We start from the raw sequence: 26,063 nt of genomic DNA, 5'->3' as shown, positions 1-26,063 counted from the left end.
GATGTGGCTCAGTGGTGGAGTAGCCCTGAATTCAATACCCAGTACCTGCCCCCTACAAAAAAAGAAAAAAAATCAAACAAATCTCCCTACAATGGCCGTGTTTTGTAATTGAGAAACACAATTTTGTTATGTTAACCCATTGAGGACTGGGGATTGTTTACTATGGTAGCATGACATCACTGATCCTGATTGATTCATCCTGCCAACCAAAGTTTAGGGACACTCAGGTCTTTATCCCTGTTGGGCATTCAGCAATTTGAGTCTCTGAATCAAGCAAATCTTCTAACTTCCTGCCCAGTCTCACTAGATTGGAAGATTTCCAATATTTTACCTCTTTGCTATTATGATGGGTTCCCTTGCATATCCTTTGCTAGTAATAGAGACTATTTGTTTCAATCTAAATCCAAAATGCATTTTCCATAAAAATAGTTATAAAACACAAAGGCATTTGGGCTAGGGTTGTGGCTTAGCGGTAGAGCGGTTGTCTAGCATGTGTGAGGCCCTGGGTTTGATCCTCAGCACCATATAAAAATAAATAAATAAAATAAAGGTATATTTTTTAAAAAACTGTTTAAAAAAACCCCACAAAGGCATTTGCTGAGCTACTCAGAAACATACACATACCCCACACACTCATGCATTGTCCAAAAGCAAGTCACTAATGAATCTCTTTGTCCCCAAGAGCAAAATGCCAGTGTCTGCTCTGTATCAGCCCTAGCAAAATTAGTAGGCCCATTTCAGGGTCTTAGATTGTAGGCCTCATTCTGCCACTCAGTAGTGAGTGACTTGGGCAAATTACCTCTCTGAGTCCCAATTCCTTTCTCTGCAAAATGGTGATGATGATAATAAGAACTATGTCACAGAAAAGGAAAGTAACATTTGCACAATTGCCATCTCTGTGCAGATAGAACGATGTGTATGGAAGTGCTTTGAAATGGGAAAGCTCCATGCAAATGTCTACTGAGTGTATTTTTAATATATATGTGACGAAAGAAATAACATATCCAAAAAAATCAAATAAATCTCCCAATGTCTTCAGTCTTTAAAATCAAACCCAGGTGCATATTTACATTTCTGCAAAAAGACACTTACTACAAATCTCATTCTTCACACAGGGACACAGCGCTTATTAGCTGAAGTCAAGGAGTGGGGTCAAGTACCTCAGAGGAGGTTAGTCACATTCAATCATTTGCAGGTTCAGCAAACACCCAGCAGTGTTGGTTCCAGGCATCAATTCCCCAAGAAGAACATGTGACACACATCCAATAATGCTGCTTGTCCTTTTCCTTTGCCCACTGCTGAATCAACTTTAGTTCATCAGTGGAGTTGTAAAACCTCCTTGTTGCTCAGCCCCATTTCTATCCTTAACCCTATCCAGGGAAATGCCCCCTCTCTCACCCCTGTCATAGGCGTAGTGCTTCGTCCTTCCTTCCCTCAAGAGGGCAGTTTCTTTTCTAATGTCCTTGGGGTAGCAGCGCAGCCAGGTTTGACCTCCCTGATGCGCAGTTGCCTGCACAAGGCTCAGTCCCCAGCCGCTGGGGGTAGGCCCGCCAAGCCTGCTTACAAAAGGCACAGATGTAGCTGTCTACACTAAGCGCCTCGGGGCCTGACCCTGGCCTCAGCAGAGGCGCTGAACTTGCTTCCCGCAGCTTCCTCTAGTCCAGTGCTTCTCAAACTTGACTTCGGCTAAAGGGCTTGTTAAAACAGACTGCTGGGCCCCACCCCCTAAGTTTCTGATTCAATAGGATGGACCGGGAGCGTGACATCTCACTAGTTCCCAGGTGACATGATGCTGTTGATCCGGGGACGCACTTAACGGGAACCGCTGCGGCTTTCTTCTAAAGCTGCTCGGAGATAAAGGATCATTCTCCCGCTGCACGTCCTTCCCAGCCGCTCTCCTGTCCTGAGCACCGTGTGACTACGGAATAACCCCTCAGCACTGGAAGTCGGAGACTAGAAGGCAGGAGGGTTTGTGCTGGTCGGACAGTCGGCAGAAAGAAACTTGGAAGCCTACGGGTCTTGGGTGTTAATGGGGTATTTAACTGATCGGGCTCTGATGACCTGTTTTTTTTTTTTTTTTTTTTTTTTTTTTTTCATTCAACACACCATGATCGGGTGTTAGGTCTAGGGTTTCAATGGTAAAAAGACCGAAACGTCCTAGCTGCCCCGGAGTTCGATACTGGGAGGGAACTATGCAAACGATTTCAAGGCCCTTAACTGTTCTCTGGAGGGAGCATCTAACTTTGGTGCAGGGTGGGTGGGGCTCTGGAATTTGTGAGAGAAGCTGGAGGTATCATGAAAGAATTGGCATTTATGCACAGACCTGCAGTACTTTTGGGAATTTGGCAGGTGGATGTAGGAAGGATTTTCCCCAAGCAGAAAGAATAAGCAATAGGACTGCCCAAGGGTGAGGTTCCAGGGGCAGTGACTAGGAAGCTTGCATAATCAAGCTCTCCAGCGCAGCCTGGTTTCTCCTACCTCTCTAGTGGCTAGTCTGTGTCTCCTCAGCTGTTCCTTGTGAGCTGATGTTCCCCAGGCCTGGTCCTGGAGACCTTTCCTTCTGCTCTCCTTGTTCACTTCCCTGTGAGCTCCTTCATACCTGAGGCCTCACTTACTCCTTGCTCATGAATAGAGTCCATGTCTGTCTCCAGTCGGGGCCTCATCTCACACAGATGTCCCCAGGCATATTTCCTCCTATACTGTCCCAGTGAATGGAACCAGCATCCACTTACCTAACTTATTCTGAGAGCTTTATGAAATGACCTTCTCATAAGTTACTGATGGAGAGTAACCTGGTCCAATATTTTGCTGGTGCTATTTATAAGGCAGAAAATAGGAGGAAAAATGCTTGGCTCACATTTTTGAGTCCACAAAATCCTGACTGAGTGAGCTTGGACAAGTTACTTCTATTTTTAATCTGTAAAATGGGTCTGAGAATACCTACCTCACATGGCTGTTCTATGGATTAAACAATAATAATCGTCATTTATTGGGCCCTATGTTAAGTACTTCTCTCAGGTTGTGAGTACCTAGGTCAAGGAAACACTGTTAAAAAGTACTGAGCCCAGTCTAGAACCCAGAGTTCTCTGGTTCTTAAACCATCTTCACCTCATTGTCACACTATCTTTCCAGAGATTTTATACCAAATAGGAAAATATATATGATATAATGTTAAGTGAAAAGGGGACCATAAATTGCATAATCAGTATGAGTACAACTATGTTAGGGGAAAAAAGAGAAACTAAGCTACAACTAGAAAAGGCTAGCAGGAAATATAGCAGATCATTAAATACAGGTTGTACTGGGGTGATTTAAAAAAAACTTGTAATTTCCTATACTTTCCACATTTTCTTTAATATTTAAAACACTAACAATTTATTACATTGAAAGCTACAAGCCCACAACTTTCCATGTTTGAAAATAACACTTTAGTGGCATTTCCTCTCAATTCTAGTCTTACTTCCCTGAACAGAAACTCTTTGGTCTTTCCAAAGGCCATGCATGGTAGGAAATAGGTATTTCAACCATGTTCACAACCCACCTGACAGCTGACAACCTAGCCACTGGAGCCAGCTGTCAAAATCAGGCCTGTGAGAGGGAAGTTCCAGACAGAATGGGGGCCGCTTCTACCGCCTAGGGCTTTCTGGATAGCGCTACTTGAGATCTGTTACTTTTTTTCCCTTCTAAATAGCCAGCCAAATGCTCTTTTTCCAGTTCTGACTGAGTAGTTTGCTTCAGCGGGCGGGGACCGCTGCAAGGTACCTGGCTTGGTGAGCACCGCCCAAACTGGTCAGGCTAGTCCGCTCCGTGGCTGTTTCTGCCAGGACTTGCCCGTGTGTGTGTGTGTGTGTGTGTGTGTGTGTGTGTGTGTGTGTGTTAGAGACCCACCCTTCTCCACAGCAACCCAGGTAGGTGGAAGGCAGCTGCGGGCACCAGTCTGGCAGTCAGGCCAGATGGGTGGAGCTGAATCTAACCTGGAATTTCAACTTGGCCTGCACAACAGGTGAGGGGAAGAAAGCAGCAGAGAGAATGGTTAGTTTGGCAACTTGGAAGTATTCTTGCGGCTTTGCCCCTTACCCCCTACGTGGAACATAGCCCAGGGTGACTTTTTAAAGTCACCTGTTTGCTCCAGGTTTTAGGGCTTGGTCGCTCCAAGGTCTCTCGGAGGCTAACCAAGCCCCTCCTGAACCCTGTCCTCCTCTGTTACCCTCCGCGACGCGCCCGTTCCCCCTCCTCTGGGAGGCAGGGCGGGGGTATCGGATTAGTCTTTGTTTTCGACGCGAAAGAGCCGAGCGCCGCTTGGGGGAGGCTTGCGATGGCAGGGCCCTGGGTCCGCCTGGGCAGGGCGCTCGGTTGTGACCCCCGCGAGGGTGCTCCGCAGCCGGTCCACGGCCTCTGCCTTCGGGCACCCTCTTCTTGCCGCCCGGGCTGACTCGGTACGCAAACGCGCGATGTCCCCTATTGTCCTGCCTCAGAATGAGAGAGGCAGCCGGGGAAAAGGGGGTCAGTCTGGTCCACAGCTCAGGGTTCAGAGGGGCGCTGAGGCTGTCCCGGACCGCTCGAGCCAATAGGGAGTGGCAGGAAGTGGGGACACCAAGGCCCGTTCGGCCGAGGGCCTAGGTTGGGAGGTCCGCGTGCCCCACCCCGCCTCGCCAGCCTCGGCAGTAGTACCGCCGGAGGGCAGGAGCGGTCAGTCCGAGGGGGACGGCCGAGTACCGGGAGGGCCGGCCAAGGCGCTGGGGAGGTACTGCAGGTGCAAAGAAGCGGCGGCCGGGCCTGGCCCTGCCCCCACCCGCTAGCCGCCTGCCCTCTCCCATTCCTCTCCACCGCGGGAACTCCCCTCTCGCGCGGCCCCGGGCCCGGCGGCGGGCCCGGCGGGGCTCGGCGGGGCCGCACGTGCGCGCCCTCCCGGGCGGGGGAGTCCCCGGGCGAGCACGTGCCGCGGCGCGCGGGGGGCGGGGAGTCCCGCGGACGCCTTCATTGCTGCTGCTGCTGCCGCCGCGGCCGCCGCTGCCTCTTCCTTCCTCCTGCGCCGTCTCCTCCTCGGCCCGGGCGGGGGGCTCCGCGCGTCGAGCGCTGCCGGGCCGGGCGCTTCGGGAGGCGGATGCCCCAGGCGGCGGCGGCGGCCGCGACGGTGGTGGCGGTGGCGCGGGCCGAGAAACTTTGCCCCTTTGTGCGCTCCGCCCCGGAGGCGGCGGGCAGGTCGGTGCAGTCGGTGCCTTTCCGGCTCCGGGGTGGGGGAGGGGAGGCGTGGGGGACCGACCCGGGGGGAGGGGACGGCCCGGGACCAGCGGGAGAGCCGCTACTTTGTTGCGGGGGTGCTGCGGGTCACAGTGTAGCTGAACCGGGTGGGGGCGGCGGGGCGGGGGCTGCGGAGCCACCGGAGCCCAGCGGCCGAGGCCCCAGAACAAAGGAGCCCGAGCGGCGGCGCGCGCGCAGCCCGGCCCTCGCCCCGAGCGCGCCCCCCTCCCCGCGCCCCCTCGGCTGCGCGGGCCACCCTCCCCCTTGGGGCCAGGCTTTGGCCGCAGGCGCGGCGGCCGGCGCGGGCTACCCGCGGGCGCGCCCCCACCTCCAGGCCGCTTCCGTGCAGGGGGCGCTGGGCAGCTTGGAGGAGCGAGGCTCTCAGCAAACTTTATTTTGAAAGCTTTGCTCTCTTGGGGAGGGCCCTGCGGCCTCTGGTGAGGGGGTGTGGGGGAATTTTGGTGAAACTCTCACAAGCCCGCGGGGGGAGGGGCTCAGAGGACAACTTTCTCAGAAATCCCCCCTTGACCACCCCCTTTAAATTCGTCGTCCAGGCACCCCCTAGTCCCCGGTCTGGCCATAGGCCACCTCCCTGGTGCGTCCCGCCTAAGGTTCTGGGCAGGACTTCATTTGAGCAAGCCCCTCTCTTCCCCCATTTTCTCTCTTCCCAGAAGCAGGAAGAGGTAACACGTGAAAGTTGTCCATGAGCCCCGAGTGATGCGCTTCCCCTTTCTGTCTCTTTCAGGCAGCGCAGCAATCTCCATCATCCTGATCCTGGAGGAGAAATACCCGAAGGAGACACCTCACACTGCTGTCCCACCACACACCCATCTGCTCACCTCATGCCCGGGTCCTGGGTGGGTGAGGGTGAAGGACCCACCCAGCCAAGATGATCCCTTCCCTGGGGGCTGCTGCTGCTGTCCTCCCCCAGATCCTGGGCCCCAGCAGGTGGGAGAGTGGCCCCAGAAGGAACCCTGTCAGACTGCTGCAGAGGAGGTGAAGAGGGCTTGAGAAGAGGCACCCATCCCAGAGACGGAAGCTCCTTGTCTTCACCCTTGTAGACTTCTTCACTGTTTTAGGAGAGAAGAACCAGTTGGTGGCCTTTGCAGGAAGCAGGAAACTGGACTGTGGTTCTGCTCCGCACCTATGCCCCCACCTCTGGCAGCATCAGCATCAGCGTCATGAGCCAATTTCAGGTGCCCCTGGCGGTTCAGCCGGACCTGCCAGGCCTTTATGACTTTCCTCAGGGCCAGGTGATGGTAGGGGGTTTCCAGGGGCCTGGGCTGCCCTTGGCCGGGAGTGAGGCCCAGCTGCGATCTGGTGGAGATGGGCGGAAGAAAAGGAAACGGTGTGGTACTTGCGAGCCCTGCCGGAGACTGGAAAACTGTGGGGCTTGCACCAGCTGCACCAACCGCCGCACCCACCAGATCTGCAAACTCCGCAAGTGTGAGGTGCTAAAGAAAAAAGTGGGGCTTCTCAAGGAGGTAAGCTGGACCTTGCTAGGCTCCTCATCCCTTCTTTGAGAGTGTTATAATCATGAGGATCTTGTTAATGATTTGCCCAGTTAAGCCCATTCTCCCAGTTCCCATCTCTTGGTCCAATTTTGAGTGGGGCCATGAATGGGAGCTTAACTGAGGTTGGAAGCCAGAGTGGCCTCCTTTGCTGGGCTGGGAGTTTGATATGGGAGTAACTGAATCGCAGAGGGTTGGCACCCTCATCTATGTTTGCATTTAATACAGGTCGGTGATGTCTAGCTTTATCTCCAGATGTTTCTTGTCCTGCTTGAAGCTTCATGTGTTGTATTTCTAGGTCCCATTAAGTTCTGGGTGATGTTGGCAGTGATGGGTGCCAAGTGAGGGATAAAGACTTATGGATTTGGAAAGCTGTAGAGTGACAGAGTGGTTTTATGCTACCCTGATGGAGTGGAATGTTTCTTTCCCTAAATCTTTTCTTGGGTGCCATCATTTTTCTCAGACAGCAAAAGAGCCATTTGAAACTGTTTGGGAATTTAATGGAAAGCACATGATTTGGGTTCCCCTGTGGTACTGAGTACTTCTTGAGACCAAAGACTATTTTTTAATCTGTGTTTTCAGGACCTGCCACAGTAGTACCTTGACAGGTAGTAGGCACCCAGACACTAATTCATGAATGAATGATGTACTTTTGAACCACTCTCAACCCCAAGGAGTAGTACTCCCTTTTTGGGGGGTAGGAGGATAGAGGAGTGAGGTTGATATTGGGATGAGACAACCAGGGTGAGGGTTAGGGGAGAAATGGAGGGGCAGTGACCCTGCATTGCTGTCTTTCCCTTCCATTCTGGCAGTGGACTGCCGGTTCAAGGTTGGTGGCAGCCTCAACAGCAGAGAGTTGGCAGAAGTAGAGACTAGCGAAGTTGAGCAGCTTAGGCGGAGCGATGTAGCGGCTGAGGTCGCTCCAGGCAGCGGAACTGGCGCTGGACAGAGACACAGGCCTGCGCTGTCTGTGGGGCTCCCCCAGCTCTGCCACTGATCTGTCCAAGGGCCCAGACAATTTAGGTCTCTCTGGACATGTCTTCTCCTTATGGAGGAGTTGTACCTCATGGCCTTTGAAGCTCCCCAGCTGTGTGCTCCTGAGGGTTGGGCACCTGTGGCTGTGATGGGCTGGCAGTTCACACAGGGATTTCCCTGACCGCTGAGAGCAGAGCTGAACTGCAAGCTGGTAGGGCTGTGGTCCCGTGGATAGGAAGAAGGATCCAAGTGTTGGGGGCAGAAAAGTGGGTGTTGCTGGGATGTTTCTATCACTTCTTACCTTCCCTTGTCCGTTCGCTGTGGATCCTGTATGTTAAGACCAGGAACCACAGACTTGGTGCCCTATTTACTCTGTCTCTGGTTAAAACAGACATCTGGATCACATCTGCAGTCCCCCCACCCCAGCCTGGGAGCCAGTGTCCAGTCCCTTTATATTGCTGGGTTTTGAGGGAGTTAACATCCTGCTGGTCTGTTTCCTTGCAGGTAATTTTTGAAAGTGGGCAGGATCAGGTATAGGCTTCATTTCTGGGAATGAGATTTGGTGTTTTGGTGTGAGGAGAACTTGCCCACTATACTTTGTAAAACTTGATTCCTTCACTTCCTTCTGATGTTCATTTCCTTTCCCACACCCCTGTATCTCATTCTGTTCCTCCTAGTAGCAAACCCAATGGGTGAGGAGACTTAGCTTTGTGGGCTTGATGTTCTTGGAACCAGTGGCCCTTGTAAATGATGTTAAGTGCTGCTTTTGGCAACATGGGGGCATACCTGAGTGAAAGGGTCTGGGAATGAGGCCAGGGCCGTGTCTTCCTTGTGTGTAAGCTGCTGGCCGAGGCTGCCGGGTGGTCATGGTAAAGATACTGTGGCTCTGGGTCAGCTGAGGCTCAGAGACGACCGTGCTGAGAGACATCTAGGCCCTGTGGACATTGCTGGCTGAGCCTCCAGGGTCTGGTAAACCGTGGCTTGATGGCCTGTGGAATTCCAGAACAAGGTCCACATGCTTGTTTGTGGATCAGTGCTGTCCCACAATGGCATTCTCCTAGGTTCTGGAGAAACAGTGGGCACAATGGAGTGAGGTTGGTTTTTTTTTTTTTTTTTTTTTTTTTTGTTAAAGCTAACTTTCTTTGACTTAAAGAGCAGTACTTTGTTCCAAGGATAGGTCCTTTCTGCCTTTGATATTCAAAAACATGCTTGCTTTTATGGAGGTTTAGATTTTTTTTTTAAAGCTGTCTTTGCTTAGTAAAACAAAGTGGTGTAACTAGGGTCTTTTTTTTTTTTTCATATTTATATAGTTTTTATTGGTCTGTGAAGGCTGAAGGCCTGAGAACTACCATCCAGGCAACACTGTATTTAATGGGCATATCTCTGGCACAGACACAGAGCTGAGATGTGCCAGAGAGACTCTGCCTGAGCAAAGTGTTTAGCAGCCCCAAGGGACTGCTGGGACATTAACCATTAGATTTTAGCAGGACAAAGCAGAAGGAACATGTTCCAGGACTGGGGTGGTTGTTTTGCCCGTGACTCTTCAGATGGGGCAGGACCCAGGAACTTCAGAAATTAGACCATCTACTTGTATCTCTGCTTGCTGGTATTTCCTCCTGTTAGAGTTGTGTCACTCCCTTGGGCACCCTTTCCTTACTTCATCCTGATTCCATTTCTCCCAGCTGCTTTTCGGGCTTCCTTTGAGCTGTCTGCTGACAGCTGCTTTGTATCATCCTGTAAGGGAAGAAGATTATCTTGGGTTTTCTGTCTGCCTGCCCTACTCCTCATCCTTTGTCCTAGTTGGATTTGAGGAGGAAGCTAGGAATCCCTCAACTCAGAAAAGTAGTTCCTCATTTAAGACTAGAGGATGCAGGGCTGGGATTGTAGCTCAGTTGTAGAGCTCTTGCCTAGCATGTATGAGGCACTGGGTTTGATTCTCAGCACTGCATATAAATAAACAAATTAAATAAAAGTCCATCAAGACTACAGGATACTTCCCAGGGGCAGATGGTTACTTCTCTGGGTCCTAACATGAGGTTGGGGCAGGTTGGCAGCAGCTGTAGGGTATCATACCTGAAGGGGTTCATTCTTGTACCTCTTGTTGCCTGGAGGATGACCCAACACATTTCTTCATTCTGTAAGCCAAAATCCTTCCTAGTTCCGGGAAGGATTAAAATCCTTGACAGAAGCTGTTTGACTCACGTTCTTCTTGACTGAGAGGTGACTTGACACAACAAAAACAGCTGATTAAAAAAGTAGGATTTGGTGGGAATAGAGGCACAGTAGGACTCATAGTAGGGCAACAGGGTTAATCTCTTGAGCATCAGTTTTCTCAACTGTAAAATTGGGTTAACCCGTCTTTTCAGGGTTGTTGTGAGAATTAAATGAGATGCATAAACATGCATAGTGTCTGGCACATAGTAGGTAATCAGTGCCCCATGACAAAACATTCCTAGAATGTGTAGAAAAGAATCTTTTTGCGTAAACAACTGTGCATTAGTCTGACTTGTAAACATGCAATACAAATTAAATGTTTATTTCAAGACATTCTCTAGCTTGCTCAAAGAACTATGATGCAGAACCTTGGGGCCAGGCATCAGGGTGGGAGGCAGCATACCAGGAGCAAGAAGCCACCATGGTCCTGGGCCTGACTGAAAAATTGCCCATGGGTGAGGAAAGTAAAGACCTGATTGTGTAGGAGAATGACCCTTTATGGGGGAAAAATTGGCATAGAATATATGCATCAGGTTGGAGGCATGATTGAGTATTATGGTTGAAAATTAGATAAATGAAAAAGGTGGATGGTTTGAAAACCCTTTCTAGCCCTCTGCCAAGTGGATTTCATGGCTGAAACACATCTTTCTGCTAGGGTCTTTCAACATCAGAACACCTGATGAATTCTTGCCCAGGTAACTCTTTCTTCCTGAAGATAGAGGATGTGAGGAAGGGGGCTCTCAGCAGTAAAGGGGGAATTGATCTATAAAGAGGAAGTGATGAGACCCTTTAGAAAAAGGGACCACATTTTGGCATTTGTGAGGCCTGAGAAAAGTTGACCTAAGACTTTGTCTTTCAACTGCAAGCAGAATTATGGTGAGTGAAAGAAGACCAAAAGACTGATGAAAAGCCCAGTTTTTCAGAGATTTTGGAAATTAAATGTGTTTAATGTTAATTTTTTATAGTTCTAGAACAGGCTATTTGAAAGGTGGTTTGTGAGACTTTAGAAAGTGAAGTGGTGAACTATGGGAGTCCCCATGGTTCTTTAGGAAGCAGCCCAGACAAGCTAAGTTCTGGATTTTGACAAAGAAGTCATGGTGTCTCTGGCCAGCTTTTTGACAAATCAAAGGTCCATTGTTTGACATGTCATGCTGAAGGGAGGTCACTGATATAATTGCCCTGCTCCACTATGTATATCAGGGTTTCCACACTGGGATCATGGGGAGGACGAAACAGTGCCTGGGACCCACCCCACAGGGATTCTGACTTAACTAGTCTGAGGTGGACTGATCGGTCTGGGGCTCTTTGGGTGTATCTGATGTGTGGTTAGTCTTTCATCTGCATCAGAGTCTACATGCTAAGGTGATGGGCTGCTGCCTGGACTCTGCTACTGCAGATTGAGTTCTAGGCCCTCCTGAGTGGTTGACACCTTCACTCTCATCTCACTGCTCAATAGACCCATCAGCATCACCTGGGAGTTTGTTAGAAATGCAAAATCTCTGGCCCTGTCCCAGACTTTCTGAATCAGAATATGTACTTCAACCAGATTCCCAAGTAAGAATTTGAGGGGCTAGTCTGCAGCACTTCTGTGATTAGAAGCAATGGGACATAGAAAAGGGGGCACAAATAAGTCATGAACAGGCAAAAAATTCCAGTGGCTAACCAGATACGAAGAATGACCCAACACATTTCTTCACTCTGTAAGCCAAAAAAATGCAAGAAGTCATGAGATTTACTCCTTGTTTATTCTTGTTCTTTTGGAGTTCTAGTCTTTCTGGTCTAGTAGATTATCAGTGCCTTTAAGAATGTGTGTTCTGAGAACATGTTTGCCACTCAGCAACCTGATTCAGGACATTGGTGCCCCCACAAGAGTAAAGATAGTGGTGCTTATGCAGAGGAGGAATGTGTCCATGGAATCTTGGACCTCTTAGAAGGATATGCAGGCTTATGAAGCAGAAGGGGGTGAGTGTGTGTCTGTTTCACAAGAAGTAGGTAATATGTGTGTTAGAGCCACAAGTGGGTCCTGGTAGTGAGGGTGCGGCTATTAAATTGATAGAACAAGAGGTTAGGGTGATTGGGGCAGCCTGAACAATGACATTTAATTAAGATAATGCAAAGTCCTGCATTCCTTTTTTAAAATGAAAAGAAACCTTGCTATCTAGCATGTAGAAAGAGCTGAAGTTTTGTAAGGAGTGCTGAGCGGTCATATGCAGGACAATTGAAGGAAACAGAGCTGTGCAGCTTGCAGATGAGTAACGCCGACCAGGGCTCGTCTTGTGTGGAAGAAGGAATTGGTGTCTTCACATGGAGGAGTATGGACAACTTTGGTCAGTGGGCAAAAATTATAAGCAGGCCAACTGAACTCATGTTAGAAAAAAGAATGTCTAACATTTACAGCTATTCCTACACTGAAGAGCTGGCCCTGAGAGGCACTGTTTCATGTGTCTGGATAGGGGCTAGGTGCTGACTGGTGGGGATGTTACAAGGACATCCTCTGTCAGGTGGGGGCTTCCTGGTGGGTTCTCGATAGGACTATGTAAAGTATATTCCTTAGATCTGTGTTGTAGTGAAAACATTTATTTGGGGCCACAACACTTTTGGTCAAGTTCTAGACTTACTTATTTTTGTAGTGCCAAAGATCAGATTCCAATTTTAGACTTAATCTTAGAGCTAGAGCTAGCCTCAGACCTGGGTTGGGGTATCAGCCAACTGTTATGTGAATGTATAGGGGTATGTTTTCTTAGGGGAGAAGGTCCATGGTTTTTAGAAGATTCTCAAGAATATTCATGAGCTCTCCAGATTTAAAAAGCATGCTGTACCTGAGCTGTCCAGTTTGATAGCCATAAGCTACAAGTGGCCATTTTAATTTAATTTAATTTAATTTAATAGCTCAATCACTTTATCTTTCAAATACCTGATAGCCATATGTGGCTAGTGGTTCACTATTGGATAGTGCAGATAAAGAATGTTCCTATTGGGCTGAGGCTGTAGAGCACTTGCCTAGCATGTGTGAGGCACTGGGTTCGATCCTCAGCACCAAAAATAAATAAATAAAAATAAAAATAAATAAATAAATAAAATAAAGGCACGCTATACATCTACAACTGTAAAAAAAAAAAAAAATTAAAAAAAAAGAGTATTCCTATCATTGCAGGAAAGGTCTGTTGGACAGGGATGTGGGCCAAACATATGATATCCTTTGTGGTCCCAAAGCATCTTTCTAGGCTGGGGGACTAGTTCTCTGGGTTGGCTGCTCTTTGATGAATTTTTTTTTTCCTGGTTTAGGATCATGGCCTCCATTCCAGGTAAGTGGTGAGGTCTGTGGTAACCCATGGGTAACCCACCACAAAGCTCATACTTCTTGAAGGTGTGGCCATGTTTTACTTACCTGTTATGGGGAGGGAAATAATAGTGGGAGTGAGGTGTGGCTCCCACACAACTCCCTCATGGGGAAAATGAGTTCTTTCTACCCATAATTCTGATCAGTAGCTCCAGTGAACCTTGTTCTTTTGGACTTCTAGTACCAAATGTATTTCTTCATGGGTCCTACCCAGAATTGTCCCTATGTCTTGGGTTTTCTCATTCAAGAGAAGGCAGTGTGGTGACTTGGTGGGCCAGAACATCATGTGCATGGCCTTAGGATTTGTTACCAATTCCACCCATTCCCCATCAGCACTTCTTGACATCTGCCTTGTGGAATGCTGGTAGGAAGCTCAGAGATGAGGTTGGCAAAAAAAGACACCCCTTCATCTTGCTCTTAAGCTCACTGTAGCCTAGTTGGCTGTTCTGGAAAAGTCCTTAGGGTTGCTGTGGTCCTCTGCCCATGTGCATCTATGCAGAACCAAGGCTGTTGCCATACCTGGAGTACAAAGATCCCTTGGTGGCCTTGTCTCTTGTCATTTGAATAAGAAATTTGATGACCTAAGTTTTTAGTAATCACTGAGGGAGAGGTAAAAAGACAGCCAGCAACCCAGTGTGGGATAACTGGCTCATCTTCAGGTGACCACAGGTCTTAGGGTTGCTTGATTGTTTCATGTTACCTTAGTTACCTCTGGGCCTCTGTAGTCCAGCAGGCTGGACACTCTTGATGACTGTTCCTGCAAGGCTGTCTCTGACTTGTACAATTTCTAACTCTGTCTTATCCCATCTGCCCTAAACCCATCTGGGAATTGGTGGACAAATAATAAATCTTCCCCTGCTATTAGAGTAGGAACTCTAAATTCTCAGGATAGGATGGGAATTTCTTGGGATAGCATTGTTTTGGGGAACATTGGCCAGACTGCAGATGACCCTATAGCCTCCTGCTCCTCTTAATTACTGCTAGGGGAAGCCTCAGGAAGGGAGCATGTGGAAACTGGGTCAAAACTGGTGAGAGTTGGGTGTAGTGGTACATACCTGTATTTGGGAGGCTGAGGCAAGAGAGTCCCAAGTTTGAGGTCAGCCTGGGCAACTTCATGAGATTCCGTCTCAAACGAGAGTGGGGCTGGGGATGTAGATCAGTGGTAGAACACTCCTGGGTTCAATCTGGGTTTAGTACTGGGGGAAAAAAGAGTGACAAAGTACTGGACTAGATAAAAGTCTGTTCCACTTCTGAGCCATCCTTATGAGGAGGATATTTGAGTTGTTCTTTCCTGTCTTTGTCTTATTTTTCATTCATCTGACCTTTCAGGGTAAGCTCTGGGTGTCCCCGTTCCCCCAGTGTTGCTGTGGATGATTCTGGATTCTGAAGCTGTAGAAGAGAGAGGGATGGCAGACTCTTATTGTGAAGGCCAGGGCCACACTGTATTGTGTTCAGGCTGCAGATTGGGTGGAAGGTGGTAAGGGTCTTGCGGGGCAAGGGGAAGAGAGCTGGTGCTAGGAGGAGATACACCTCCTTCAAATGTTTTTTGAATCCCCGGACCTTCAGTGTCCCTTGTACTGAAAGAGGGCATAATCTCCTTTTGATGTCTCTTCCGTTTCCAGAAACAGGGTGTTATCTGCTTTGACCCGCAGACATTCAAGCTGCGTTCCCAGCCCCATTCAGCTAATGTTGCCCGGGACTTGGTGTGGGCAGGGTTGTGCGCTGAACCTGAGCTCTGAGTGAAACGGAGGCAACGTTAACTATGTCCTTAATGAGCCTGTGGTCTGGGGAGGGAGACGAGCATGAAAACAAATAATTATAGCACATTCTGGTAGGCCTATGAGGGAGAGATGCCTTGAAAGCAGAAACCAGCCTTAGTTACCTCTGGGCCTCTGTAGTCCAGCTGGCAAGGGAAGGAACATATCCTGAGAGTTTCACTGTAGCGATGTGTGACATGTGAGGAGGGCAGAGTCTCCTCTCCCCAACCTTGCGCAGGTAGAAGTGCTGTTAAGAGTGCTCGTGGCTGGTGGCAGGGGTGTGGAAGACGCCGGCAGGCCACTGAGCACACCCAAGGGTGTTCATGGCTCTTTGATGTGAGAGGTTAATGCTTTATGTTAATTCATCTTGGAAATCTTCCTCCGGGGCTGCCCCAGGTTTCTAAACTATTAAGCATTTGTGTCCTGTCTTCTCTACAGTGTCATATAGTCCCTTGTTACTTGATTGGATTCTGGAACATTTGGTGGCCCAAAATTGTTAAATTTGGGGTGAGGAGACCCTGTTGAGATTCATAGGATATAAAACCTTCTCACAAGCATCCAAGAGGGCATGTGGGGTGCAGGCAGAGTGGTGAGTGCTGCCTGTCAGAGGTTCTGTGTGTGTTCTACTTGTTGGTGGAGAAGTGAGAGGGTGAGTTGTTGGCTGCCTCTTGCTGGCTTCTGCTGGTCATCACTGGGTACCTTGGTTCAGTCTGGTTTTGCTGCATCTCCAGGAGGGGCATCTTTTTTCTTCTGTTGTTGCTCCTGCTCCTCAGCTTCCTCCTCTCTGCAATTGCCGTTGACACAGACTTCCGCTGCCAAAGCTAATTGTGAGGCCTGATCAGTGAATGAAGGCAAAGGCAGTTCCCATGACAACCACAAAGAGTTTCAAATATAGGGGATGATGTGTGTGTGATGGGCTGCAATTACTTGGGTGGAAATTGATGCGTGGACACCGGGGACTTCAAACATAGGCTCTGAAGGTGGAGGGGGTGTTAGGTTTCTTTGGCAGGATCCTTTGTGTGATGGAGAGGGAAGGAGGTCACAGACTTCCCTCACAGTCAATTCTAAGTGCCTTTAGCATGTACAATGGTGGGCAAAGCCCCACAGGGGCTTTGGAGAGGCACGACTCCAGTCATTCTGTTTGGGGACACAGGACACACATACAGAAAGGCAAATTCCAAGTGCCAGATGAGAAATGTTAGAAGTGCTGTCAGCTGGCAGAGGCTGGGGTAATCGGAGAAAGCTTCCTGGAGGAAGTGGGGCTTGAACTGAGTTCTGAAGTGAAGCCCAAAGGAGAGTGACCTCATTTAGGACAGCCATGGCACAAGAGAAGCCTGTCTTCCTGTATCCCCTAGTGGCTCTAGAAGAGGTAGGTGGACTTGAAAAGCATAGAGCTACTTGTAGTAGCTCTGACTGTGCTTTTGCAAATGAAGAAATAGCAAAATCCCTGCTTAGATATTTTCTAGCTGTGACCTTGGCAAGGTGCTTAGCCTTTCTGTATCCCAGTTTCTCCTTCTGTAAAATGGGCATGAATAATTACTGTTTCGTTGATTTGTTTTGACGCTTAAATAAGATGCTGTCTGTTGTGCCTCAGGTGTGGGGCACTGCATGGGTTGGTGCTTGTTTGCTGTTCTTGCATATCCCCCATGAATGTGGGTCTGGATCTTTCCACCTTCCTTGGTTTTAACCTGTGTGGGGTCTGGTCTGCCTTGGGGTATCCATGTTTCAGAGGTTTTCATTGTGTGTCCTGAAAATTGGTGAATTATTACACTTCTCCCCAGTGGGGAGGATCGTGGCCCATTTCTCCTGCTGAGAGCCCAGTGGGTTGGTGATGGAAGGTGGGGAAGGGACCCTCTGCCCTAGGCACAGGGATTCCAAGTACCGCTGAGTTGGTCACTGTGAAGACCCAGATGTATTAAGAGGAGAACATAGAGATGGGAGGAGGATTGTGTGGGGAGTGTCTCAGTTGGAGGCAGAGCTGCCCCAGCCTGTGCCTCTGTGACTCCCTCCACTGCTGGCATTCCAGATACCTCAGAAGAAGGAAGGAAACCAGGGTGGGTTGAGGATGGAAGCAGGTAGACTGCCTTGGGGCTCCTTTGGGGTAACTGAGGGCAAGATAGAGATTTGCACTTGGTAGGGCTGACTTAGCAGGGGGAGAGGGGTTTGAACAGGAAGTTAGTATGGAAACTTGGCTCCTGCAGGCTGGTGAGGAAGATGTGTGCTGGCTGAACAAGTCAAGCTCTGCTTTGGTTCAGTTATGGCAGGTCCTGCCCTCCCAGGAGAGCAAATGTGCCCCCCAGATCTTTGGGGACCTCAGAGAGAAGGCTGACCAGGAGAGGGGCCTCCCCATCTCAATGCCCAGCCCCTGCCTCTCTAACCTCCCATGCAGAAACTGGGCTCAGCACATTCCAGCTCTGTGCAGAGCCTAGTAAAGTGGGGAAGACAGGGCCCCCGCCCACGTGGAGGACTGCCATGTAAATAAATAACTGTACTTGGTTGTGGTTGGTGCCTAGAAGAGGCAGTACACTGCTCTGTGAGGACCCGGCAGGAGCCAGTGATGCTCATAGAGGCTTGCTGACTGAGAAACTGGCAGAGGGGAGGCACTGTTTGGATTAAGCCCTGTATCACATTAGCTTGCCGGGATCCAGAGGGGAGGGCAATCCAGGCAGAAGGAGAGTCATCAGGAAGTCTACGAAGCATGAAAAAATTACTATTCTCAGATCTGCAGCGTAAGGGGAAGTGGTCAGTTCAAGAGTTCTATTCCTCTTCCTCTCTGTAGGGTTGGTGGGGCTTTTGTTTTTGCGTGTGTGTGTGTGTGTGTGTGTGTGTGTGTGAGTGAGAGAGAGAGAGAGAGAGAGAGAGAGAGAGCGAGTGGGCAAGCGAGCATGCATGAGCGAATTGGAATAAGAAAGGGCTGAGTTTGAATTCCAACCTACCATTCACCAGCTGTTTTGACAGGCAAGTAACTAAGTATCTCTAAGTCCTTCCATTCCTGGGAAGAGACAAGGTTGTGTGTGGAGTAAGTCAAATGAGATGATCCTACAGTGTGGTTGGCACAGGTCCTGGTATGTAGCAGGGCCTTGATAAACTGTGGCAGCTGTAGCAGCAACAATATTAATTGATACTGACCAAGCAGTGTTAGTCTCTCTCATCCAGTAGCAGACTGTGTGTGTGGTAGGAGTATGGGCCAAGGGCTTTGGGGAGGGTAGAAGAGGGACTCCATTTAACCAGGTTAAAGTAAGAGTTGACAGGTATGCCTGTCAACAGGTAAAGCCCAGTTTTCCATTTAGTATCATAGCTTGGGACATGGTTTCTTACCTTGCTTTGTCACTGGCCTCCCTTCTTGCCCTGGGAGAAGCCCAGTAGGACTGTCCTTTGTCCCCTAGGGAAAGCAATATGGGCCCTGGTGTTTCCTGGAGTCTCCTTACCAGGGGTCAGCTTTGCTCTTTCTCTTAAGATAGCTCTTCCTGTTCTGGGTATCCCCTTGGGGCCCCAGGGAGGGGCAGCAATTAGGCATCTGTGATGGAGTGGGTAATAGAACGAATCACTGATCAGGGGCCCTCACACATCCTAACTAGTCCTATGAGTCATATCTCTTCTCTGGCCTTGGCTTATTCATCTGTGAGAATAAGAAGTAGCATCCAGTGAGCTCTTCCAGAAATGAAGAGCGCTGGTAGCTAGCAGCCTCCACAGCCTGACAGGCAGTGTGCTGCATGCGTTTCTCCACGGGAGCCCCTGCAACTGTATGAAGGTAGCTGCTAATTCCATTTTACAGATGAGCAAAGTGAGGCCAAGACAGGTAAGTTACCACCAGCTAGGTAGTGATGGAACAGGGTACCGGAATGTGTGAGAGTTGGAAGATCCGGAGTGTTCAGCTACAGGGAGGGGATGGGGTAGAGAAGGATATGCTTCGGGATGCAGGTAATTGAATCCAGGATGGACTGCAGGGTCTTCGTCTCTCTTTTCTTTTCTTACCTTTCCTCCCTGCCCTTCAATTTCCTGGCTGTCACCTTCCCTCTGCCTCCTCCCGGAGCTGGGAGAACCTAAAGTCAGGATGTTTGGGGGGGCATCACCTGCAGCTTTTTCAAAAGAAGAGAAACCATGGTGGGGTGGGGTATGTTCAGGCATCAGCAGGAGTGATCCCAGAATAAGGTGTTTGAATGTTCCTGGAGGGCACAGCTGACTTGGTAAGGCTTGAGGCACAGGCAGTGGGGGCTCCCAGAAACAGCCTGTTTTCCGATGTAGGCGCTGGAGAGGGAAAGACTGGAACTGCAGAATGATTAAGGATATGGTCTTTAGAATGCAACAAACCTGGCCTGGTGTCCCAGCTCTGCTGTGTCCTAGCTGTGTCATCTTGGCTGAGTCTTGCCTTGTTTCCTCATTTGCAAACCGGGGTAAAGGTTCCTGCAGCCCCTGGCTTTTTCTTCTGGCTATTTATTGTGTCTCATGCTCTAGTGTCCTGCTACCACCAGGATAAAGCGGCTAGAGTGGTGAGGATCGGAATCCCACTGGCGTCTGCTCTATCCCAGATGCAGTCTGTCATCTTTGACCCTGGAGGAGCAAGAAAACGCCTTCTGCGAATTACCTTAGGGGTGCCCTCAGGAATAAGCAGGGGGTGCCCCGGGATCCCCAGCCTGCCGAGGGAGCCGTGACAGGCCTGGGAAGCAGCCCTGGCGGCGCAGCAGCACCCTCGGTGGCGGCCCCCGCCTCCTGGCTGGGCAGGTCCACCGGCGGGGGCAGGGCCGACTGAGGGATTGGCTGGCGCGCGCGCCGCCCCCTCGCACACCAGCCTCGCGGCGGGGAGGGGAGCGCAGCCGGCAGCTGGCCGCCGCCTCCTCTGCAGTGCCTCCCTCCGTGCGCTCCCTCCGGCGGGGATAATGGGAGGCCCGGCGGCGGCCAATGCACCAGAGGAGGCCCGCCGAGGTAGAGCGCGCAGGGCCAGGAGGGACAGGCAGGCCGAACACTGGCAGGGGGGCAGTGTCCTCTTGGGTCTCAGGAAGGTTCAAAAAGGAGAAATGAAAACAAAAACACACTGGAAAGGCGAATGAGCCCATCAGCACGGGTCTGGGCGGCAGCTGGAGGCAGGAAGATGGTCCCTGTTAGCCTTTCTTCCCAGGCCCCTTCCTCTTCCCCTCCCTCCTTCCCCTTCAGTGTGGAGCGGGGGTTCTGTAAGAAGGACTTTGCTTCTTTTTCTGATACCCGCCTGGCTCATCAGTCTCTCTGGCTTCTTTTGCAGGTGGAAATAAAGGCTGGTGAAGGAGCCGGGCAGTGGGCACAAGGGACAGCTGTCAAGGTACCTTGTGTGTATGTGTGTGTGTGTCTGTGTGTGTGTGGTGGGGGTGATGTGTTTGGATTGGATAAAAATAAAGGGTCTCCTCTGGTGATCCCTTAATCTCCCACTGTGTGTGTAGCAGCAGCTGAGGGGGAGGGGCGGCAGGAGTGTGGGCGGCCAATGAATTCTCAGGCCTGTGTGGGTTTTGTTTGGATTCTTTTGCTTTCTCAGCTGGATGGTTTGGGTGCAGTTGGGGTTTGGTTTGTTGAACTGTTTTTTTTCTTTTCTTTTCTTTTCTTTTTTTTAAGACATGCAACCCACTCCCCACCCCTGTCTCTGAAAATCTCTTGAGAATGTCCCTGGCACTGTTGGTTAGCATCCAATCTGCAGAAATCCCTGGGGGTGGGGGGGTGAGGGTAAGGGGGAGGGGGAATTGCACTCCTGAATCTGAAGCTGATAGGGTGTCATTAGTCATGCTGCTGTCACCATGGAGATGGCTGTAGAGGAGAGGAGGTGGTGGGGGTGAGGATATTTTGGGTAGGGTGGGGGCTGATGCAACATTATGACTGGGAAGCCAGCAGGCATTGCTGCTACTCTGTGCAGCTTGGTGTCTGGGAGACTGGGAAGGGAGCGTTTTCAGGTGTGTGGGAAGCAGAGAAAGGGGCACTGAGTTGCTCCAGGAGGTTGTCTGAGGGTGGGGGCTGGGGTATTTGGGACAAGCAAGTGGAGATTCTCATAAAGTATCTGTTATTACTAGGAAACCATGGATAAGCCTCCCAGGTTGGCAAGGACCAGATGAATTAGGTTTCCTTGGGCTTTGCCCCTGTTTTCAGGGCTGGGGACCCTCCATGAGTTTGGGATTACTCAGCAGTATCCTCTGCTGGCTAAGGACAGAGAAAACGGGAGGAGGCAGCTTGAAGTGGCTGCCTTTCAAGACCTGAGAGACTGGGAAGGTGTGTGGGGACAGGTGGGCAGGGGCAGGCCAGTGGGACTTTTCCTAGCAGGGAGGAATCTGGGGGAGCCTGGCTGCTTAGATAGTAGGTGGGTGAGCTGCTAGTGTCCCTGTATGCTCTTAGTCTCTCCTCTCTGGAAATCCTCCTCCTGCTTCCTGTGAAAACTGTGGGAAGCTCTGCGGAGGTGCTGGAAGTGGCACCCTGCCACCTTGCTGCCTGGGTGGGGACATTGGCAGGGAGGGGCTCTACTTCTCCACGTGGGATGGGGGCTCTGGAATAAGGCTACAGGGTGGATCAGGACGCCAGGGTGGTTCCTTGGCTTTGTCCCAAGGAACTTGATTCAAGGAAGTGCTTGTGGGAGGGCATGGATTTTTGCTTTTGGAGCAGCTTCTAGGAGAAGAAGAGCCAGGTGGCATTTGCTTCTCTGGGGATCTGGCATGTCTTGGTGAGACTGGGAGTAGTGGGTGATCACCTGGATTGAGACTGTGGGAGGCCCCTAGGAAAGCAGAGGGTAGTGTGTACTGGAGATAGTGTGGGTGCAGAGGAGAGAGCTGTGAGCTCACCTCAGCTCACACTGGCTCTTACTCTGTCTCTTCTCTGGAGCAGAATCCCCAGGTTCCTCCTCTGCTTCCTTACTGGCTGCCCGCTGCTGACTAGAGAAGTTGTAGTCACGTATGTGCTATTGCAGGGCTGCGGGCACTGAGATCATGGAGTAGACCTGTTCTGCCCACCCCCAGCCTGGGGAAAACAGGGCAAGGAGATGGGGACAGATGGAATCAGAGGGGGAAGCTCCCTCCTCCCTCTGTATCTCCAGCTTTGTCAGCAGAGCTTCTCTTTCTACTGGGAGAAAGGATGGCTGACAGGTCTGTTTACTCCCAAAAGCATCCCTCTTGCCTGCTGTACTGATGGCTCTCTCTGGCAGACCTACTTCCCTTCCACTGTTTCCCAGTGTGCTCTCTAGTTCTCCTGCCCGCATTCTGCTGACCTGTGATGAGGCCAGTTTTCTGCAAACCTGCTGGAAGCTCTCAGCCTAATACTCCAACCCTTCAGCCTTTCGTGTTGTGGTCATGTGGCAGGGGCAATTTGAAAATTCAGAGGAAACCCTCCAAACAAGTCTTCCCCCTTCCCTCCTCTCAGTAGAGGCTGAGCTGACTGTGTTCTGACAGCTTGGAGGTTATGTTTGTTCTTGTTTTTGTTGTTGAACTGTCTGTCTGAGAATCATAACTTCCTCTTAGGATGACACTGCCAACAGGCCCTCAGGTTTGAGCCCCCTGTTCTTGGTTCCATCTTAACTCCATATAGGGTTTTCTCAGGTGGCCAGTCGTGGTGTGGCTGGATGAGACAGTTTTGCCAAATCTTCTTTTATCATCAGGTCATGGCAGAAGAACTGGTGTGTGAACTTGTCTGAGAACAGGTCAAGATGCTGAGACATAGGATAGAGGGAGTGCCACAGTCTGCATTTTCATGGGATGGGTGCAGGAGGGTAAGCCCCATTGGTGAATGGTGTCCAACAGCCAGAGGGAATCTGAACATCTGTGTGTTGTCTTGTCAGGGTTTTAGAGAATATTGTGATGTATGAGTGTACATAGAGGCACAGAGCTGAGGTTCATGAACACAAGTTGTCATTTTTCTGTTTATTCCATGTCTCCCCACGATATCCCAAGAAACATACCATAGCGCACACTGTTGTCACCTCCTCCCCCTTGGCAGCTTGGACAGGAGCAAGTGCCCAGTGCTGAGAGCATTAGGCAGCCCTGCTTTTGGGCTCCCACGCGGCTCCCACGCTCTGCCCCATGGGAACACTCCACTGGCTAGGGATGTCTGGAAACTATTTTGGGACTGTGCCCAGGATCTCTGCCTTCTGTCTTTCCTTTTGACCACTGCAGAAATGCCCTCATCAAGAATCTGATCCTTGGCTTTCTATGCACTGAGAGTCACTCTTGTTAGTTCTTTCTTCTTGTTCTTCCAGCCTTTTGTGAGGGACCAGGAGCAGCCCCTCCTCTCCGAGCTGAACTTGGAGATATGGAAGCAGGTGAGCTTGACAGGCTAAAGCAGGAAAGGAACCAAGAGTTGAGTTAGAGGATGGAGGGAGAGAGGAGTTCCCTGTGTATGATAAGAACTGGAGTTAAACCCTAGAGTTGAGCTCCATCTTCTTGGTGACCCCAACTTTTGTTGAATGTCATCAAGGGAGTGGGAGAGTGCTTGTCAAGATAGACAGGAGAGTGAGCTGAAGGGAGAGCCTTCCTGTCCACAGTGGTGCAGGGGTCCTGGGGCTGTATGCAGGGACCACCATAATGGCTACACAGCCCTCTTACTACATGAGGAGGGGCCTGGGTGCTGGGCTCCCTCCAGCTGTAGTTGGACATTTCTGCTAGAAATGGGCTTTGTGGTCTTGCCAAGTCCCCTCCCATACCCTGGAGGCTGTAGCAAATGGTTTGGCTGGCTGGGGCTGGGGGCAGGGAGTGTGGGGAGGGGCTTTGGTTTGGCTCAGCTTTTGGGTCTCCCAATCCTCTTAAGTCCTCTTTTTCCCACTCCTGACCTCTGGGGCTTTTGGCCTCATTTCCTCTCACACCCAGACATCTGGCAGTCAGCTGAGGACTCCCCCTGTTCCCAGCATCTCTGCAGCTTCTAAGGAGGAGGTGGCTTCCTTGTGGATAAGTTTAGGGAGTCTTTAGGCAAACGGGGGATAGGGATGGCTTGGATGCTTAAAATGTAAGATTATTGTGCTAACTAGGGCTGTGACACCATCCTTTCCACTTCATCACTCTGTCTGTCCCTTTATTTTTCAACATTTACTGAGCTTTTATCACGTTCTGGGTATAATTCTCAGTACGGGAAAAATAGGAGAAATCATTATTTCAACCTCATAAAACAGTTGGAAGGTAAGCGATGTTGACTAAATTACCTAAAATCATAAGTGGAAAACCAGCCCTGCCAGTTTTTGTTTTCATGCATTGAAAGCTTTTAATGGCGAGTTTGTGTTTGAGGTGGTGAACTTTACACATGATGGACAAAACCTCTCATCCCATACATACCTAGCTCATTACCTTTCTCTCCAACTCAGTGAACTTCAAGGGACTTTGAAAAGATCAACATGCCAACCTCATTTTTAGTAAGTTAGCGTTTCCAAGATCTAGTAGGTTAGGGGATCATGGCCCCAAATGGACTAGCTAGATTTTGAAAGGAAGGTGTTGGCCTTAGGTGTGTTGGGCTTGAGATCCTGAGATCTGTTTAGTTTGTTCCAAGTCTCCCCATGATATTCCAAGAAACATATCATAGTGCACACTACCCCCCACCCAACTGCCCTTGGCAGCTTAGACAGGAGAAAGTGCCCAATGCTGAGAGCACCAGGCAGCCCTACTTTTAAGCTCCTACAGCCCTACTTTTGAACTTGCTTTGGGGAAAGCATAATGATCTCCATTTCGATGCTTTCCTACCCTTTCTGGACAGAGATCTTTCCATCCCAGGCTTTCTCTTGGAGTGCCCCAGAAGATTTCCTTTCACCTCTGTTTCTGTAGATAAAGATGACTTCTGCTTTCCCTTCAGCTTTGTAAGTCTGGAAGTCTGATGGCAGAGCATCAGAACCTGAGGAGGAGGTCCCTGAGGAGCAGGACTGTGTGTGTGTGTGTGTGTGTGTGTGTGTGTATTACGTGACTTGGAGGAAGAATGCAGTTCAGGATAAAGCAGGTCTCCTGTAGGTGCTGCTGTAGAACTGGGCCCTGAAAGAAACTAAAACTGCGTTGCTACAGGCAAGACTGCTTGACTTATGAGCTTTCTCTGGTGACTCTTGATAATCTAGAGGTGTAGTCCTTTCCTCTTGGGAGCTAATCACAAACTGCTTTGATTTCTGTAAGGATGGATATCCTTATCATTTTGACTGCTTGCCCCTACTTCTTCCCTCTGAGATCTTTGGCTCTGTTGTTGTTTGTTTGAGATGTGAAAGATAAGACCCCAAAGTGAAAATACCAATTTCCTTCTATTCTAGCTGCCCTACCCTACAGGGAAGGAGGGGGCTGAAAGGTAGGTAACATCGTCGTGCCACGAAATATTCCTTAAGCCACGAAATATTCCTTAAGAGGCAAACATGCCAAGGAGCCAAGGATAGGAGGATTAGGGTCTAAGTAAATCCTGGTCATTCTGTGGCCTGGAACTCTGGTGCCCTTGGTGCTTAAGTAATTGGATTTCTCAACCCCGCCTCCAGGCATTTTCACGTGTAATCCTAGCCTCCTGGGCTTTGCATGGAAACAAAAAGGTTTGAAAGGGTTTGCAACTTGTCCCTGACATTGAGCTCCTGAGCTCCATGCCCAGTTGACTGACTTCATGTGCTTGGCCTCTAGAGCATCTTCCTCCTCCCCCCCAGATGCCCCCATCCCCTGTCTTTCTAGCCTGCAGCCTTTGGTTCCCAGCCCTGCTAAGCAGATGGAGTTTACAGAAGGAGCCGTTTCCTGCAGGTCCACCTTCCTGTACCTCAGGGAGGTTCTGCCTCTGATGCTACAGGCTACTCTACTGAAGGGGAAGAACCAGGGAGGCCAGTAATGCCTGTCAGAGGCAGAGAGAGAGAGACCCTGGGAAGGGTTCTGGCCTGAGAACTCTGTTTGGATTCCCCAGACCAATTTCATCTGCTACACAGAGGAGTCATTTCTCTGCTGGCTTGAACAAGGTCAGACAGAGGTGCAGAAGGCTCTCTGACCACAAGAGGACCCAGAGAGGGGAGAATAGGCCTTCACAGCATGGATCATTGTTGTCTCGCACCAGGAGTCCTAGGGAGATAGATTTTCAGTGGAGCTGGAGGTCATGCCC

General features: G+C 50.1%; 1 protein-coding gene across 4 annotated transcripts in view; it reads left to right on the top strand.

Annotated features, from left to right (window-relative positions):
• The first annotated feature begins 3,871 nt into the window (after positions 1-3,871).
• Positions 3,872-26,063, top strand: part of Tet3 (tet methylcytosine dioxygenase 3) — a 101,341-nt gene continuing 79,149 nt past the window's right edge. The window contains exons 1-3 of one of the 4 annotated variants that reach the window (XM_046432192.2): positions 3,872-4,003; positions 5,987-6,725; positions 20,275-20,331. In XM_046432192.2, coding sequence (XP_046288148.1) covers positions 6,423-6,725; positions 20,275-20,331 — 360 coding nt within the window. In that variant the 5' untranslated portion in view covers positions 3,872-4,003; positions 5,987-6,422. Of the gene's footprint in view, positions 4,004-5,069; positions 5,203-5,540; positions 5,679-5,986; positions 6,726-19,851; positions 19,962-20,274; positions 20,332-26,063 lie in introns of those variants that run through there. The other 3 variants (XM_046432191.2, XM_046432193.2, XM_046432194.2) reach the window with 3 other exon arrangements.

Source organism: Marmota monax, unplaced genomic scaffold, assembly GCF_021218885.2.
Source record: "Marmota monax isolate L192 unplaced genomic scaffold, Marmota_monax_Labrador192_F-V1.1 WCK01_AAM20220418_F8-fsc00106, whole genome shotgun sequence".
In the NCBI taxonomy this organism is placed as follows: Eukaryota; Metazoa; Chordata; class Mammalia; order Rodentia; family Sciuridae; genus Marmota; species Marmota monax.
Note: the sequence above shows the minus strand (reverse complement) of the source record. Positions and strands in the feature narration are given on the sequence as shown.